The 17,840-nt window shown below is 33.8% G+C and overlaps 3 protein-coding genes across 8 annotated transcripts; 1 reads left to right on the top strand and 2 right to left on the bottom strand.

Annotated features, from left to right (window-relative positions):
• Positions 1-32: 32 nt before the first annotated feature.
• On the top strand, positions 33-3,417 carry LOC118647242. 4 transcript variants are annotated; one of them, XM_036291722.1, is made up of 6 exons: positions 33-156; positions 321-476; positions 559-771; positions 850-2,102; positions 2,306-2,376; positions 2,447-3,417. In XM_036291722.1, exons 1-6 carry the CDS (start codon positions 118-120, stop codon positions 3,226-3,228), a joined length of 2,514 nt encoding a protein of 837 aa, XP_036147615.1. In that variant the 5' UTR covers positions 33-117; the 3' UTR covers positions 3,229-3,417. The 4 variants fall into 4 exon arrangements, with proteins under 4 accessions (XP_036147615.1, XP_036147614.1, XP_036147613.1 ...); XM_036291721.1 differs by having other exon boundaries at positions 559-617; positions 717-771; positions 850-3,417; XM_036291720.1 differs by having other exon boundaries at positions 850-3,417.
• Positions 3,418-8,270: 4,853 nt separating this feature from the next.
• On the bottom strand, positions 8,271-13,303 carry LOC105834781 (solute carrier family 12 member 9). Of its 2 annotated transcripts, XM_012677488.3 has the most exons (10): positions 12,933-13,303; positions 12,444-12,721; positions 12,199-12,333; positions 11,439-11,776; positions 11,128-11,341; positions 10,793-11,062; positions 10,517-10,724; positions 9,647-10,435; positions 9,150-9,572; positions 8,881-9,079 (listed from the first exon to the last, which is right to left on the bottom strand). In XM_012677488.3, the coding sequence occupies exons 2-10, from the start codon at positions 12,709-12,711 to the stop codon at positions 8,881-8,883; spliced, it is 2,844 nt and encodes a 947-aa protein (XP_012532942.1). In that variant the 5' UTR covers positions 12,712-12,721; positions 12,933-13,303. The 2 variants fall into 2 exon arrangements, with proteins under 2 accessions (XP_028047919.1, XP_012532942.1); XM_028192118.1 differs by lacking the exon at positions 12,933-13,303 and having other exon boundaries at positions 8,271-9,079; positions 12,444-12,711.
• A 1,225-nt stretch (positions 13,304-14,528) lies between these two features.
• LOC114254842 lies at positions 14,529-15,931 on the bottom strand. Of its 2 annotated transcripts, XM_036291617.1 has the most exons (4): positions 15,509-15,931; positions 14,984-15,248; positions 14,756-14,827; positions 14,529-14,665 (listed from the first exon to the last, which is right to left on the bottom strand). In XM_036291617.1, the coding sequence occupies exons 1-4, from the start codon at positions 15,739-15,741 to the stop codon at positions 14,657-14,659; spliced, it is 579 nt and encodes a 192-aa protein (XP_036147510.1). In that variant the 5' UTR covers positions 15,742-15,931; the 3' UTR covers positions 14,529-14,656. The 2 variants fall into 2 exon arrangements, with proteins under 2 accessions (XP_036147510.1, XP_028047921.1); XM_028192120.2 differs by lacking the exon at positions 14,529-14,665 and having other exon boundaries at positions 14,678-14,827.
• Positions 15,932-17,840: the final 1,909 nt, after the last annotated feature.

The raw sequence follows: 17,840 nt of genomic DNA, 5'->3' as shown, positions 1-17,840 counted from the left end.
CAATAGGTCTGTTCGCGTCACATGCCCCAACTAGAGTCCTATAATCAGAGAGACGCGACCTTGTTCCTACTTTCTGATTGGTGCCGCCATGTTGAGCTCGCAAGGTTCACGTGACCCATGTGTCGTGTTGTAAATAAATGCACATTTGTAATCACGGTAAGTAGAAATGTTTTTTCTCTGTTAAATAATAGCAGGAGACTTTATACTGATATTGTAAGATTCTTATTTGTGCTCAATAGTATACATATACGCAACCTAATTTAATCTCTTTATTCGTGCAACGGATTTTTATCATAATTCGTTTTTCTGCTCTATTTTAGATGGTGAGGTACTGTGCAGCTAAAGGGTGTAACGTAAAAGAAAAACAAGGTATAATGTTATTTCGATTTCCCAAAGAACCAGAAAGACGTGCGAAATGGATTACAATAGTAAACCGTGTGAATTGGCAACCTTATTCAAATAGCACACTTTGCGAAGTATGCATTATTCTGTATTTTCACTACTATCAATAAATTTGCTAATGGTACTAATTGTATTTTTTTTTGTTCAAATGTTCAGCTTCATTTTGGCGAAGATCAGTGGGAGCAGACGAGAGTCGATGGTTCAAGAAAATTACGGTATTCAGCTATTCCATCACTATTACTTTCAAAAGAAAACTCTTCGCCTGTCCCGTCCGTCTCTTTTATTGATAAACATAACTACTGTTCCTTATCCAGTGCTTCTGCAACTATCTTTCGTCAATCACAAAGTCCCTTAAAGGACATTACTAATGTAAATATGAATAATATTCTTATCTATCCAACAACTTATGTTATCTCCGTCAATTTAATTAAGAAAATGTTTGTATAGGTAATACAGTCGTCAGCATCTTTATCAGATTTAAAGACCATGGAAAAAGAATTTGTGGAAGAGTCTGTGGAAAAATCTGTGAAAGAATCTGTGATAGAACCTGTGGAAGAATCTGTAAAAGAAATTGTGGATTTGAAACAGCAATTAGAGTTAAAAGAAAAAGAATTAGCTGCACTCCAGACAAAACATATTTCCATGCAGAAAATAGCAGATAGAGTTTTCAAGATTTACCACAATATCAAGAGGCAAAATGAAACAATGAAAACAAAACTTAAAAGACTTCAATGTTCCTATTGTCGCAGTTCTAAATTATTCGCTCCAAAATTGCATGAAGATCAATTGAAGGCTTTATGTTCAAACACTACTAGAGGAAGAAAATGGAGCATTCAAAGCATTACAGATGGATTAATTTACAAGATGAAATGGGGCACACAAGGTTACTCGGACTTCGTTAAGAAATATCCTATTTTTCCTTCAGTTAGAACACTTCAAGAAGCAGTTGAACATATGAAGTTTGAGTCAGGTATTCTGGAAGAAGTATTTGACGTAATTCAGTGTCAAATTCCACATATGACACTTCATGAAATACACTGCGTGGTAGTATTGGATGAAATGGCTATTAAGCCTGGTGAGATGTATGACTCTTCCACTAAAAGAATCATCGGATTATGTACGTTTCCTGGGCACATCGGTCTTGCAAAGAAAGCATTAGTCATTGCATTAGCAGGAATCACTACTCGGTGGAAGTATGCTGTAGCATATTATTTAACAAACAAGGTTGATTCTGAAGCAAAACAAACAAACTGTAATTTTACAGGAAATGCATTAAAAGACATAATCAGTAAAGTCATTGTGAAAGCAGAGAACATCGGCTTGAAAGTTGCTGCTGTGATTTCAGATATGGGATCTGACAATTTATCTTTATGGAGGGCTTGTAATATTGGATATCAAAATGATGAAGTGAGGTGCACCATCCCTCATCCAGCTCGACTACAAGACAAGTTATGTATTATGCCTGATCCTGTTCATTTATTTAAAAATATCCGTTCTATGTTAGAAAGGCAGAAAGTGATTTATTTGCCTGAGTCAATTTTACACTCTCTAGGTCTCAGTTATCCTATTGTAGAAGTTAAATACTTAGAAGAATTAATGCGTCATGAACAAAAGTTTGAATTTAAGATCAGCAAATTCACAGAATCCAGCCTTCAGACGAAGAATAATCACTTCTCCACGATGAAAGTTTCTACACCAAGGTCTGTTATTTGTCAAAAAACAGTAGTTGGCCTCAATATTTATGCAAAGATCTCAGAAAATTCAAAAATTGCTACTACAGCTTTCTTCATTTCCCTTGTTGATCGTTGGTTTGCTTTTGTCACTAACAGAAGTTTAAAGCTCGCTCTCAGTAAGAAAAATGAAGATAATTATAACAAAGCTATTGATCATCTTAAATTCACAGCCTATGTATTCCGATATATGAAGATTGGCACAAAAGGTCATTGGAAACCGGTCCAGACAGGACTACTCATGGTAGTTGAATGCTTATTGTTCCTGCAGAATTATTTCTTGAATGAAGTTGGTCTTTCCTTTTTGTTACTAGGCCGCTTTACTCAAGATTGCCTCGAAAATCTATTCTCTCTTCTGCGCTTCAGACAACCTGTTCCCTACGCTCTCCATTTCAAACAAAATTTGAAAATGATTACTTTGTCACAGTTATCCAACAACACCAAAAAAAACACAAGCTATTATAATGACGATGATACTAAAAAAATCGAGCATAATTTCTTGGAGTTTTCTAAAGCTATAGGAATCTCACGACAGCATGAGAAAGATTTGAACGCATTTTTCGAAACATGTGCCATTAAAATCCCACAGGTGTCTGACAATCAGATGCACAGCATTGATGAATGGGAGTGGCCAATAATATATGACATAGCTGGATCTGTTGTACGTAGTGTTAAATGTATAAACATAAAAATTTGCGATGACTGCTTTAAAAGTGTTCTTTGGAACGGTAAAAAGTATCATCCTTATTCCATTATTGTTCAAATGAGAAGCTATACAGAGAATAGTCTTTTGCATGTGTCAGATCCCTGTTTTAAAGCCATCATGAAGTCTGAAATTACTTTCCGCCATCTGAAAGACACACTTACTAAAGCTAAAGATATGAACATTGTGAACTTTGTAGTAAAAGAGCTAGAGTATGTATGGGAAGGAGCAAATATACCTCTCTGCCATGATATTACTACCAAAATCCTGAAGAGGTTTATTACAATGCGATTGAAAATGTATGGATTGAAAGAAAGAAAAAAACATGCTGAAATGAATTTTGAACGTGTTTATAACAGTAAGACTGCAGCCAGGTTTGCTATCATTTCCTGATATGATCTCTTATCTGTGCCAAATTTATGACTGGCTATTTATTTTATAATACATATAAACTGTTTATAAATTTTAATTTATAATTACAATTGTTATAAATTTACAATTGTTGATAAATTTTTAGGTAATTTATAAGCTGTTAACGACTAATGTAAAACATAAAATAAAGAACTTACTATAAAACATAAATTTATCATAAAAATGATTTATTTTGGTATAAAAATATATACAATTTTACACACACACAGGCCTTAATATTTCGACATCACATTACTTTAAAAATAATTAATTTGTATGCTTATTACAGGAATTTTTTTTTTAGTAAGTTAAAGCACAAAAAAATATTTATTAAGATATTATTAAGATATTAAAATATTAATGTCAATAAGGGACTGCACACACAAAAAGAAATAAGGAACAGGAATAAAGAATAGATAACAGAAAATTTCTCAATTTTAACAATCATAACTATATCTTATTTTATATGTTTTATATTGAAATGTTCTTTATTTTCTATTCCTGTTTTGTTTTTTATACCCTGTTCCTTATTCCTTTTATTTTGCATAGCTTCTAAATATTACTTAGTATTACTAATGTTAATACAATGTCCCAATATTAATACAAATCATTGTATTACAATTATAAATATACAATTAATTTGTTTCAATTACATAATAGATGGAACAAATTAAAAACCATTAAGGCTCATTACGAACTGCTTTGTAGTCTAATATTTTCAGCAAGTGCTTGCCAATATGTAGCTCCTGCTTCATCACATTTATCTCACAAACCATATTTCGTAAACTCGCAAAGTCATTATCATAATGTTCTTGAAGATTTTTTATTTTTTCTTCCACTATTCGGATCTGATGTTTGAGACACTGTATTTCATTCGCGTCAGATGATGGAACAGATTTAAGAATTAAATCGGAGTTCTGTAATAAGATCAAGATATAACAACATTAGATACGATGGATATTTCTAATTTATTTGTAAGAAAAACTAAATTTACCTGACACATGTTCATAAATAAATCAGCAGAATGATACAGCAGCAAAACAACTTAATATTTTTGCCTCTGCAAAAGAAAATTATTGAGAAACGTTAAATATGACGGGTGTAAACGAACAACAAATGGTAAATGTTTACTTTAACCCGCTCTATTCCGATTTCGATGAAATTATACTCAATCGACGCGTTTTTGCATGAAATGAAAGAATCTGAAAGAAATAGGCGTCGATCTCCTCCGCGAAGCGAGATATTAATCGTTAAAGTTGACGACTTTGCAGGTTACGATACTTGTCATATCGACGAAACGTTGTGACTGAACTTATATATATATATATAAATTAATGTAACGTTGATGCAGATATATTGTTATATACTTACTTCAGTAGACAGCACTGATAATTTTCTTTTTCAGTCACTGCAACAAACACTGCTTACGTTTGCTCCACTTTACAGTACTCCAGAGCCCTTATTCTTGAAAAATATCGCACACGATATTTCATGAATGTTACTAGATATCACAGTTCTCGGCAAATTAAATTGCTCCTTTCGTGAAATATCGTATGCGCTATTTTTCACGTATTTTCGAGAATAAGGCCCCAGTTTACAGTACTCCAACCTAGTACGACATGCGGCTGTACGATCCTAAGATGGCGGCGGTTGGCAAGGTGGGGGTAGAGTTCGCGCCTCTCTGATTATAGGACTCTAGCCCCAACATGCTCCTATTCACCTCAACGCACTCCAATACGTTGATTCCGATGACGCCAACCTATTAGAATGCGTTGGAGTGAGTAGGAGCATGTCGGAGCATGGCGACGCGAACAAACCAAATGAGTCGTTGGTCGTTGGTCGTAAGAAATTTAACCAATTATGTTCGGTTATTCTTCTCTAAGATCAACTGTGATTGGTTAAATTTCTTACGACCAACGACCAACGACTCATTGTAGACTGGGCATAACGAATCTGAGAGCATAACGGTCATCGCGTCGTTTTAGGTGTTTTCATCCATCAGCGCCTCTATGTGCACAAAATGTGCACATTGAACTATGTAGTCAAATATCTATGAATCCCGTAAGTAGGTAATGTGCATGACTTTTTGGATCTCTTCTATGCTATGTCCACGTTTATTTGGTTCTGTTTCATGTTATACCCGTAAATTTTACAATTATATGCATTCATATTTTAACTCTCGTTTTATGCAAATGTGCATAATCGTGTTCTATAAATGTGCAATACCACATATATATGATATAAACTCAATTAATTGATTTGATAAAAATTCACTCACCGATTGCTGTCCCTGCTCCTGCTGCTGATATATGCTGCTGCTGCTACTGCTACATTCCTTTTCCGGAATACCGAGTCGCTCGATCCATGGATGCCGCTTTCTGTTGACATCATCCTGATATTCTCGAACCGCACATTAATAACATCGCTCGATACTTTATTCGGCAATCCCGATATTACGGATAATATATTATACACACGAGTGAAACGTAAACCGCGCGCGAGAATTTCACTTGGCACGACCGTTACATTAGAAAAAATACGTGAAAAGTACGGCTTGTCTGATTGGCGACGAATCAACAAAGAAAATATGGCTGGTATGATGCGTGACGTCACGAAACGAAACCCGAAAAAAGCGCCAAGAATCGTTTGAGAGTTTTGTATCTCTGTATGATTGTGCGACGACTAGTAAAGTTTCATTATTGGCACGATCGACATTCTACCGAACGGATTGCGTATCCTCCTCGAGCGAATATGTGCACACGAAATCTGCTCGATTTTCGCTGCCAATCAGACGAGCCGTCCTTTTCACGTATTTTTTCAAATGTAATGCTAAGACCGAAGACAGAAAACGAGACGTAGGTGTCGCAGTCGTAGTCGTAGGGTAAGGCCGAAGGCAGAGAATGAAACGTAGCTAGGTGTCGTAGTGTAGTCGTAGGGTAAACCAAAGAAAAACGTAAAGCTTCGTCTACAGAAGTCGCAAGCAACTGGCTGCTTGCGACTTCTGTAGACGAGGCTTAGTCGTACATGTCGTAGTATACTATTTTAGGCCTGGTCTACAATGGATGTCGTTAGTCGTATCGTAAGAAATTTAACCAATCATGTTCGCTTTTCTTCTCTCTTTCTTCTCTAAGTCAACTATGATTGGCTAGATTTCTTACGGCACGACTTACAACATCCATTGTAGACTAGGCCTTAGACTCTAGTGGTTTGTTCGCGTCGCCATGCTCCGATATGCTCCTACTCACTCCAACGCATTCTAATAGGTTGGCATCATCGGAATCAACGTATTGGAGTGCTATGGGGTGAATAGGAGCATGTTGGGGCATGTGACGCGAACAGACCCTAGTGGTTTGTTCGCGTCGCCATGCTCCAACATGCTCCTACTCACTCCAACGCATTCTAATAGGTTGGCGTCATCGGAATCAACGTATTGGAGTGCGTTGGGGTGAATAGGAGCATGTCGGAGCATGGCGACGCGAACAAACCACTTATAATAGTAGTATATTACGACTTACGTTTTTCTCTGCCTTACCTTACGACTACGACTACGTGCGGTGACCAATCAGAATTCAAGCGCTTGCTGTGACTTGCCGGAACCCGACCTGCGCCTGGTTGCTGATTGGTCACCACATGCGTTTGCTGGAGCTCATCGCAGACATGGAGGGTCTGTTCGCGTCACATGCTCCGACATGCTCTTATTCACCCCAACGCACTCCAATACGTTGATTCCGATGACGCCAACCTATTAGAATGCGTTGGAGTGAGTAGGATCATGTCGGGGCATGGCGACGCGAACAAACCAGAGTTTTAGCATAACGGTCGCGCCAAGTGAAATTCTCGCGCGCGGTTTACGTTTTACTCATGTGTGATATATTATCCGTAATATCGGGATGCCGAATAAAGTATCGGGCGATCGTTATTATTGTGCGGTTCGAGAATAGCAGGATGATGTCAGTAGAAAGTGCTATCCACGGAGCGACTCGGTAAATATACTATTTTTTCAAGTGATACATTTCTTTACCTAGCTGCTTTTGTGTTTGAGTTTAGGAATAATATTTATCACATTTTCAGAATCAAAACCGGAAAAGGAATGTAGCAGTAGCAGCAGCAGCATCAGCAACATGAGCAGCGACAGCAATTGGTGAGTGAATTTTTATCAAATCAATTAATTGAGTTTATATCATGTATATGTGGTATTGCACATTTATAGAATACGATTATGCACATTTGCATAAAACAGAGTTAAAATATGAATGCATATAATTGTAAAATTTATGGGTATAGCATGAAACAGAATCAAATAAACGTGGACATAGCATAGAAGAGACCCAAAAAGTCATGCACATTACCTATGGGATTTATAGATATTTGACTACATAGTTCAATGTGCACATTTTGTGCACATAGAGACGCTGATGGATGAAAACACCTAAAACAACGCTATGACCGCTCTCAGGTTTCTCTCTGTTGCAACATTCACCTATGCCAATGGTCTTGTCTACAATAAAGATTTAAGCTTTAAGCCGTAAGAAATTGACGAACCACAATTGAGTATTCTTATAAAAATAGACTGTGATTGGTCAGTTTCTTATGGCTTAAAGCTTAAATCTTTATTGTAGACTAGGCGTAGGCCAATCGTAACGTTAAGGCCGATCCAGATCGAGCAAAGGACGCAAATGCACAAATTTGAATGAATCTTTTGAATCTGCTCATCGACAAAGGCTGTGTTCCAATATTACTGCCAGTACTGAAAATCTATAGTTTCCGTTACATACATTATAGATTTTCAATACTGGCAGTAATGTCGGAATGCAGCCAAAGTATTATCTATTATATATTGCAAGTGAAACACACACTTGCAAATCCCAAAAACTATTAATTCTCTCATTAGAAGTAAATTAGTAATAACTCAGTGTAATAATATTAATAAATTTTTATTTGGGTATTCATAATTATTACTGAATATTAATAATATTCACGATAATATGAAAATGTGATATAAAAGAGTAATAATAATACAATAATACAGTAATAATAATAGTATTTTATATTTGGATTATATCAAGACACATTGGGAGACACATTCCAGCAAGTGACACAAGCGACACGGATTTTACCATTTTGTTTAATGTTGTATTTATTGAGAGATAGACTCTTCTGTTGATTTGTATTGTCACTTGTTGGAAAGTTCTCATTATAATTATAATTATAATATTTACAGCTTTAATCTATTCAGCAGTCATTTTTAAAAAATATTTGTCTTCAAAGAACTTCTTATACAATACTTTTGTTATCACAGTAATAAATTTTAGTACTTACAATATTAAACTTTCTTTCAGACGTGACAAAAAGTTTTTTGTTAATCTTAAATTGATGCTTATTATTTTACCATACTATACTATCATTATATTCCGTAAAGTAATTATCCTTAATTTATTAACGAGAGATATAATAAATTATAGTTGCGTCTAATCCTTATGTGCATTTAATAATTTTTTTTAATTAACAACAATATTAAGGAATCATAATTTAAAAAATAATCATATAATTTAAATTCTGACCTTCTCAAGTGTTTTTCCGTCACATCAAAAATGGAGAATGTTAAACATTTCCATATTCTATTCATACATTTTGTTATAAGGTGGTTGACGTGACGGCACTAACACCATGTACCAAAACTGTCGGTGGTAAATCAACAGTTAATTCTGTCAACGATTGTAGATATTGTTGGTACATATCATCCTCATCCCAAGTATTCGAGGCTGGTGGTGCAGGCAAATAGATGAATGTTGTCGCAGTTTGAGAAGAATTCTGCCTTATCAGTTGATTAACGCTAAAAAGTGAAATTAAATATTTTTTTTATAAAAAATTTATTCATTAAAGAGTCATTAAAAAATACTTACCCCAATATATAAGCCCGAGACACATTACTTAAAACATTATTGGACTCTGTACTTGATTCATATTGATTTTTTGGTTCAAGCAAAGGTCTACCCTTTAGTCCTCGGATCTGGTCACCCCATTCCGGAATTCTTTTTATCGATGCAGAGATTCTCAACAAATTCAACGATTTTCGGATTCTGTGCTCGTTTGAAATTCTCGGGTATTCGCTCATCGAATTGGGAGAATCTGAGATACTTAAGCTCTCGCTGCCATCAGCAGTTTCGCAGTGAAACACTCTGAGATGCAGATTCTTCCAACTAGATACCATGTTGATGATACATGCGAGTTGAAGCATAAATAACGATGTTGTATCGAATGGATCTTGATCGGTTGGTTGGAAAAAGTTGACTGGCCATACATCGATATATTTCAAATTTGAGTTTCTAAAACCAAATATACATTACTTGTAATAATAGACATGTTATAAATATGTATGTGATAATAAATTTATACTTACTTCGTTAATTGTGCTTTATTTAACAGATGGAAATTTCTACATAGACATAAATTCTTCTTCATTCTCAAAACATCCGAGCACATACCAACATATTGAACCAGATCTAGATTCTTTTCGCCTGTTGCTTGTCTTAGAGGAAACACAGTGTTATTCGGAAGTATTGTACCATTTTCAAACATCGTTGTCGCGTATTGGGAATCTAAGAAAAAGTTTCTTGGCGTTTCTTCATCATAAAAACCAAGAACGATCGTATTCGGTTTCATCGCGCCCATGCCAGACAGTCTTATTAAATGTTGCATGCCTTCGCGCACCGTTTTCGTCACAGTCAATTCGACGAAGGCTTTAACTCTCATATGGTCAACTAAACTCAACCAGTGCGGGTATTCCTCTATCGTAGGATCGCTATTTTGACTGGTAAATTCACCAACCTTTACGTGCCCAATGACATAGAGTCCCCCTTTCTTCAAATCATTTACGAAATCGATAAGAGGACACGCGGAACGCGGAGACGCAACCATCAGTAACATCTGTGGACGCCAAAATTTAACGTGATCCTTGCGTGAATCCAACATGAGTAAATATTTTCTGACTTGATGGAATATCAATGCTTGAGATATACTGCCCCACGGTGCATTTTTACTCGGCGAGAATAAATGTAGCACAATTATCAATATTAAGCATAAAATTATGCTACTGGAAGCGTAAATACTATTAATTATGAACATCATTATTAGTGTTCCAAGAAGACCTATAGTCGCTGTGTGCCATGTGAAGTAATTAAATGTTGGCCTGAAGGAAAAATGTATGATATAAAAAATGAATTGCATACATTAATTAATATAATTTAATAAATGTACTTAAGTAGAATACCTAAAGTTTGGTGCACTAGCAAGTTCTAATCCAAGACACGCAAGATTAGTAGCGAGATAACTTAAAAGAAACAGTACTGAGTTAATTTGTGCGATAGTATTTAACGAGCCAATAAGCAAAATTGTCTGAACTAAAATCCACGAAGTTAGTACTGCTGTTATTGGATTGCCGCGCCACGTGCCTTGTATGATAAAATTCAATCCCGAACCTAGAGACAAGAAAAATAAAGCATTTTAATTATATAATTAAATTTTTATTCATTAATTAATTACTTACCAAATACATTGTCTTTGGCTAACGCTTCCAATACTCTGCTGGAACCTATCAAATTACTTAAACCAGCGCTAAATGTAGCTGTAAGAATGCCAACAGCAACAAATGGTGGCCAAATATTAATTGGCATCATGTACATAAAATTGTTTTGCAATAAAAAACGGCTAGTCGTGGCAGCTGTCAGTAAAGATAACAAAATGTAGCATATAAAGGTAAATAGTACAGCAGATAATGTTCCACGTGGAATGTTCCGGCCGGGATTCTTCAGTTCACCTGTTAATTGTTATGTGGTCTCAGTATACATTATAACATTAAATATAAATAGTTTTATATTTTACCGCTCATATTTGCTCCGGCCATTATCCCAGTTACACCACTGAACAAAACACCAAAAACGCTTGCAAAATCTGTCATAGTGCCTCCACTTGAATAATCGGCACTATAATTCGAATAGAGATTGCTGGAAAGTGTAGAAGACAAAAGACCTGTATAACTTCCGTTTACGTGCTCTGTTACATTTTGTACCAATGTATTTGCATCTGGTATTGATATCTAAAAATATAATAAATATATTTAAAATCAAAATTCAACCAAATATAATATTAAGTACAAAATTTTTTTTAAATATTTAAATCGTAAAATTATTTACCTCCATTGCATCTTGAGTTAAAAAACTAATAAAAACACTACCCAGACATATGCAGACAACTGCCAAAATCGCAACACTAGTTTTCGCAAACATTGCGGCTCCAATAAGACAAACTATAAGATTAGCAGTATTTAGTACAGAACAATATAAAAATCTCCACCATCGACCATCTGGTATAAATCCAGTTTTGCCACTCAAATAACCAGATGGGCCAAAGTTTTCGACCAAACCCTCAGCACATCCAGAAATACAAAGCGCACTAGATACTATATTGGCCATGAAAAATAAAGTGCCAATAGAGCCGCCAAATTCAGGTCCTAATGTTCGACTGATCATAACTGTATATGAATTAATATAGGAAATACTTTTGATATTTTTATTAAACCTAATGCTATAATTGTCATAATTAAAGCAACATTTTATTATAATAATGTACGGAGAAATAAGTTTCTCAACTATTATAACAGTGTATTATAAAATCGAGTATAAGCAAGACAAAGTACGTTAATCTGTTGATAAGCTATCTTGAAATGGTGAGCTGGCACCGTTTATCTCTGTCAGATAAATAAAGAATGATAAAGATGCAAAATGATATATAATATATATAATGTGTGTGTGTACATATATATATATATATATATATATATATATATATATATATATATATAGAGAGAGAGAGAGAGAGAGAGAGAGAGAGAATATATTTAATAGACATAATATGCAACTGATATTGTTGCTCAAAATAGGAAGAAAAGGATACAGTAAGCGCCACCACCCTCTACAGCTCCATTGGTCGATATAGCGCAAACAGACGCGACTGTGAATAATAAAATACCATATGCTATTATGAACTGAATTAAAGTTACAAATAATCCCGCATTACCAACAATGTATCCTGTAAAAATTAATAGTTAATATAATTAGTAGCAGAAATTTATAGTTTGGATCCTATCAAAGTCTTTATGGATTAGCACTTACCCATTCATATAAAACTAAGGCACTTACCCATTCGTATAAAAACTAAGGCACTGAACATAGACAGTGTAACTGGACTGAATACACCAGCAAAGGTTCCCAATGTACGAGCGTTATCCATGCTAAGAGTACCAAATTCGACATAGCCATCTCCCTCAGAGTGTGATGTCCTTCCAATTTTAAAAATATTACTTAGTCGTTGAAGCATACTCCTGCCATTGATCAAAGGCGCTTTCTCATTTGTAATCCTGATATGGACAGGTTCTGTGTTTGTGGAACCAACTTCCGACGCAATCATCTTAAAATCACTGTATAAAAAATTTTGTTATTACATAAGTGACAATTTTAATAATAAAGTTACATATAGGATCATTCTTCGAGTATGTACAAAATGCACACATTGCAATCCTTATCAACAACGTAACAGTTATTAATAACTGTAATATAAGGAGGCATTGCATAGACATTTGGAGTAAACGGAATTAAAATCACTTTCAAATAAATATAAAAAACACTTACGCAAAAAATTGAAGTAAATTTCCGGAATAATATCATTCACTAATATACTTCATTTGTGCATATAAGAAAATATAAAAGAATATGTATCCGACACTTAGTCATACGATTATGATGTCACGCGTTAAACGTCAACACTAACATCAAACTCGCCTCTTTAGATTAATAAACTTCCGTTACATTTAGCGTCGCGTATGTTTTCTGTCTGAAGTTTGGAATTTTCGCGTTACAATACATAAATACAATTAATTTGACTTGAAAGCGATTGACTTCAGACAAAATATACATGACGTTGAATATACAGTAACCGAAGCCTTTCCAAGCCTTTCACCATTGACAGAGAGAAACCCAGAGAAACCTGAAAGTACTCTTTTTCGTGGAATTGTATTTGTCACTTCCCTTGTATATTATCGCCAGAGATTTTATCTTAAAATTGGTACTACGTAGCACATTTTGTGACTCTGCCGATAAAATCACACGATTTTAGTACAGTTTCAAACAACATGATTTTTCAACCCGCCCATTTTATCGGTATATATTGCCGAAATGGTATACTATAGTATCAATTTCTTAAATAGATGTCCTAGTGATAGTTAACTTACAGTTCTCTGATATGTTATGTAAATAAAACGTAGAAAAATTCTCTATCACGTTGTTACGTTCAAGTAACTATTTGATACAAAAATTTTCTGCTAAATTAGTATTGCTGCAACATTAGTATTGAAGAAAACTATATAGCCTAACTTAATTATATAACTCTCTCTCTCTCTCTCTCTCTCTCTCTCTCTCTCTCTCTCTCTCTCTCTCTCTCTCTCTCTCTCTCTCTCTCTCTCTCTCTCTCTCTCTCTCTCTCTCTCTCTCTCTCTCTCTCTCTCTCTCTCTCTCTCTCTCTCTCTCTCTCTCTCTCTCTCTCTCTCTCTCTCTCTCTCTCTCTCTCTTTCTCTCCCTCCCATTTTTCTCTAAATATTTTTCGGTTATATTCTAACCCTAGCCTTTTCTCCCACACACACGCACATTCTGAGTTTATCAAAATTATTATTAGTTTATCAAAATTATTTAATCATACAAAGTGTATGTACTTATATGGTGCGATATATAAAGAATATGGAGAGATAATGGGAGCTTTCCAGCAAGAGACACAAATCGACACCAATATTTCTGTCTTTGTTTGATATTCAGTTAGAGATAAAGACAGAATTACTCCTGTGTCGATGTCGATTTGTGTCTCTTGCTGGAAAGCTCCCAATTTAAGTTATAAGAATCATCATGTTGGGATTAACAATCACGTACACATTAACAAGATTCTTCAATCGTTTTGCGTGTTTTTAACATATATATGATGAGACAGACGAGAAAACAATTTTCATAAATAGTAAGTGAATTTATGTATAAATGTTATGTATGAATATATATCAAAATGTTCTTTAACTTTTATTCGTTTATTAAACAAAAGGTGAAGATCGCGTACACACTCGCGCGCGCGCATGCATGCATTTTTTATAAATTGAATTTTCGTCACAATGTAATTATTTTTTGTTAATTAAGTCATCGTATGAACTATATAATTAATAGTTTAATAATTTTATAATTTGAAATTCTGTTGATTTATCACATTTTGTTAATTGATCTTTTTATAAATAATTGATTCATAATTCGTTAAAATTGAGATGATTCAAATCTTTATCATATTCCTCTTCGTCCCTTCACTTGACGAAAAAATCTTTTTGTTAAATTTTCTGTTATACAAAGCAAATTTTGTTTAGATAAATATCAAATATGATATATAATTAATAATATCGATAAAACGCTTGAGATATTGCCCATACTTCTAATTTTTCCTTGCTGATCAAAAGCTTCAACTCGTATTCTTTTCGTCGCATAGTTTGTTCCTCACAAATCTAAAATTTATCTCACTCATATATACATATAGAAGAATGTTCTATAATTTAAAACAATTTTCATCTACACATGAATGTTATAGCTTCTGTATAATTTTATTTCTTTGTCCACATTTAATATTGCATTGAAAGATTTGTATTCTAAAATTAACTGACCTTATAATGGAGTAGCCAGTGACCTAGATACTCCACAGGATCGGTTGGTTTCTTTACCACAATTTCATGAAGAGCTTGGATCAAGGGTTTACTCAAGACTTCTTTCAGATAGATGCTATTTGATGACGTTTGTGCGTCATCATTAAACGATAAACTGCCAGACGTGGAATTAATAGACTCGCTACTATTATTTACTTTATTCTTTGTTTGCCATAAATTTTGCAAATTCTCGATGTTGTCGTCACTTAAATTTTGAGTCTTTAGACTGAGAAAATAAAGTCATTGAAAGAATTAGCGAGAGGAAATAAAAGAAAAAACAATAATTCGTTAATTTCTTCATGTTTTATCATTTAGTTTTCCGTACTTTTTAAATATTTTATATTTTACTAATTTAATATACGATTTATTTAATATATGATTAATTTAATATACGAGATATAATTGATTTTACAGCATTTTGATTATAAACTGCAATATATTCTGATTAATACAAAAAATATCTAAAAATTATTGATATTTGCTAACCTAATGTGTTTATCAGTAAGATCAGTATTACTTAACGTTTTAACAAAATCTTCATTCAAGTCTTTCTCATGCAAAAATGTCGCTTTTTCATCTATTTCTTCGTTTCTTCCAATTTCTTTTACGTTTTTAATCACTTGTACATTGTCTTTTATCGAGCCTTCTTGATCTTTTGGCTTACGTATTACGTCTTCTTGTTGCTTCTCTAAAATTGTATTATCATTAATTTCTTGCATTTTTAATATTTCTGTAACATTTATCTCCTACGATATTCTCAAGTATAAAGATTTTATTTTGGAGCTAAAGTCTCGTAACCATTTTGTAACTTTCTAATCAAAATGACGAAATTAGTACGAAAGTAGTATAGTATAATATACTGCATACAATAATAATAGACTTGAAGTGAAAACTGTACTTAAAAAATAATTTGGACATTTAATTTCTTACTTCAAATCTTTAAAAGAGTGAAGTTTTACGCGAGTCACGCACAATTTATTTCCGTCTTTAATCAAAAATTTCTTGCGTTCTCATTTGCCTGACATTAAAATATAAAAAAAAAAATGACGCGGATTAGCATGGCGAGGCCTTCATCGCGTTTAACAAACGGATGGATCTTCCTGCACTTAAATTTGCATAGTTACCGAGCCATTTACCGTGTTGTATATATACACGTCAACGAAGTCACGTATTCGCGCATCGAGAAGGGTCTCGATTTCTGACCAATTGTTATGTAAAGAATTAGTACAGTGCGTTTCGCGCAAGTCTGTATAATTTACATGCATTCCTTTGATTTATACATTTTTATGCAACGGCCTGCTGCCACTTCACAGAAATATGACAAACATTTTTCATTTAGACAAATGCTGCTAATCGAATCAGTTTTAGAGTTAACAATTCCATTGTCGCACTTTTATAAGCGTATCACGATTTATTTGTAACGTTGTTGATCTATCGGACACTTTAAAATTTAGGAAAATAGGTCATTTAGGATACACTGTTAATATATCGTGAATTACTTTATAAATTCTTCTGAGGAAAGTACATGTAAGGAAATCATATTTCTCAAATCAATTATCTATTGATATATAATAAAAGGAAAGTAACGATTTGTAAAATAACGTTAAAGATAATAAAAGATTGAATAGTTACTTTATCAATTAATATTAGTTTTATGTAGAAAAATACTTAATGTAACAAAAATTGCTGTAATATTCATTGAAAATATAATTCCTTTCCTGTTATTTATCGTCTAGGTTAGCTTACTAAATCAATCATTAAAAATGAGAGATCAGATGAAAGATAAAAGATATAAAGGATTCTTTGCGACAAACTTTTCGTGTAATCTCATAATTATTTTCAATAGCGGGTTTCATTGCGCCACTGCTCTTGAAAGCCGACTCCATTATGCTCGCATACAATGCTCGAATTATAACATAATAAAGTCTAATGATTTCAAAAGATTCACGGATCTATCTCAAGGCATTGATGCGCAACGTTATTTATTAATTTTATGAATTTTTTGAAACTTACACCAATACTATACGTAAAACGACTTGTAACTTTTTTGTACTTTTTTCTCAAGTTTTATTAATTACAACAAATTTGGACGTCTATATTACGCAAACATTACGAACGAACTGAATAAAGTTGCACGATAAGTGCTATCTTATCAGTTTTTCAATGTAATCAGTACAGAATTGAATCGAGATATAGTGTAGGATAAATCGTTTGCATCTGACAATGAGTTTCTGTCACATCTGTGAAATAAATTAAACACGAAGTTAAAAGGTAACAGAACTTTTTTTTCAGTATATGTACGTGTTGTTATATGTATTACAAATTTGTATAGTATTGATTAATAATGTGATTCCGTCTGTATGAAAACATATCACGCATTACTTGTAGCGTTTCGTCTTCGTTGTCGCGATACTGTCATCGATCGAAATATACTCGATGGATATGCAGATATCGCGTGAAACCACTGCCTTATTTTGCAATGCCATGCGATAACCGTGACATAAAGACAATATCGAGAAAAATGATTAAATTCTAGATGCGACTTCTACAATTCCACGTTTCCACGTTATTGATTCGACATACGAATGCGCATTACATCATACCGATAAAATAGCATTGGGTTCATAAATTCGCAGCTTTTCTATAACGTTAAATGTTGTGTTTACTTGACAAAGAGATTATTGAAGATTAAATTTTGTAATTGTGTTTAGAGAAATAAGATGTTAGAAATTAAAGAAATTCTAACGGACGAGATTTAGATTTAATTTACTACTTTTAAGTCTCATGATGTAAAATATGCTTGTGTGTATCTACTTTT

The sequence above is a fragment of the Monomorium pharaonis genome, chromosome 9, assembly GCF_013373865.1.
Source record: "Monomorium pharaonis isolate MP-MQ-018 chromosome 9, ASM1337386v2, whole genome shotgun sequence".
Classification (NCBI taxonomy): domain Eukaryota; kingdom Metazoa; phylum Arthropoda; class Insecta; order Hymenoptera; family Formicidae; genus Monomorium; species Monomorium pharaonis.
Note: the sequence above shows the minus strand (reverse complement) of the source record. Positions and strands in the feature narration are given on the sequence as shown.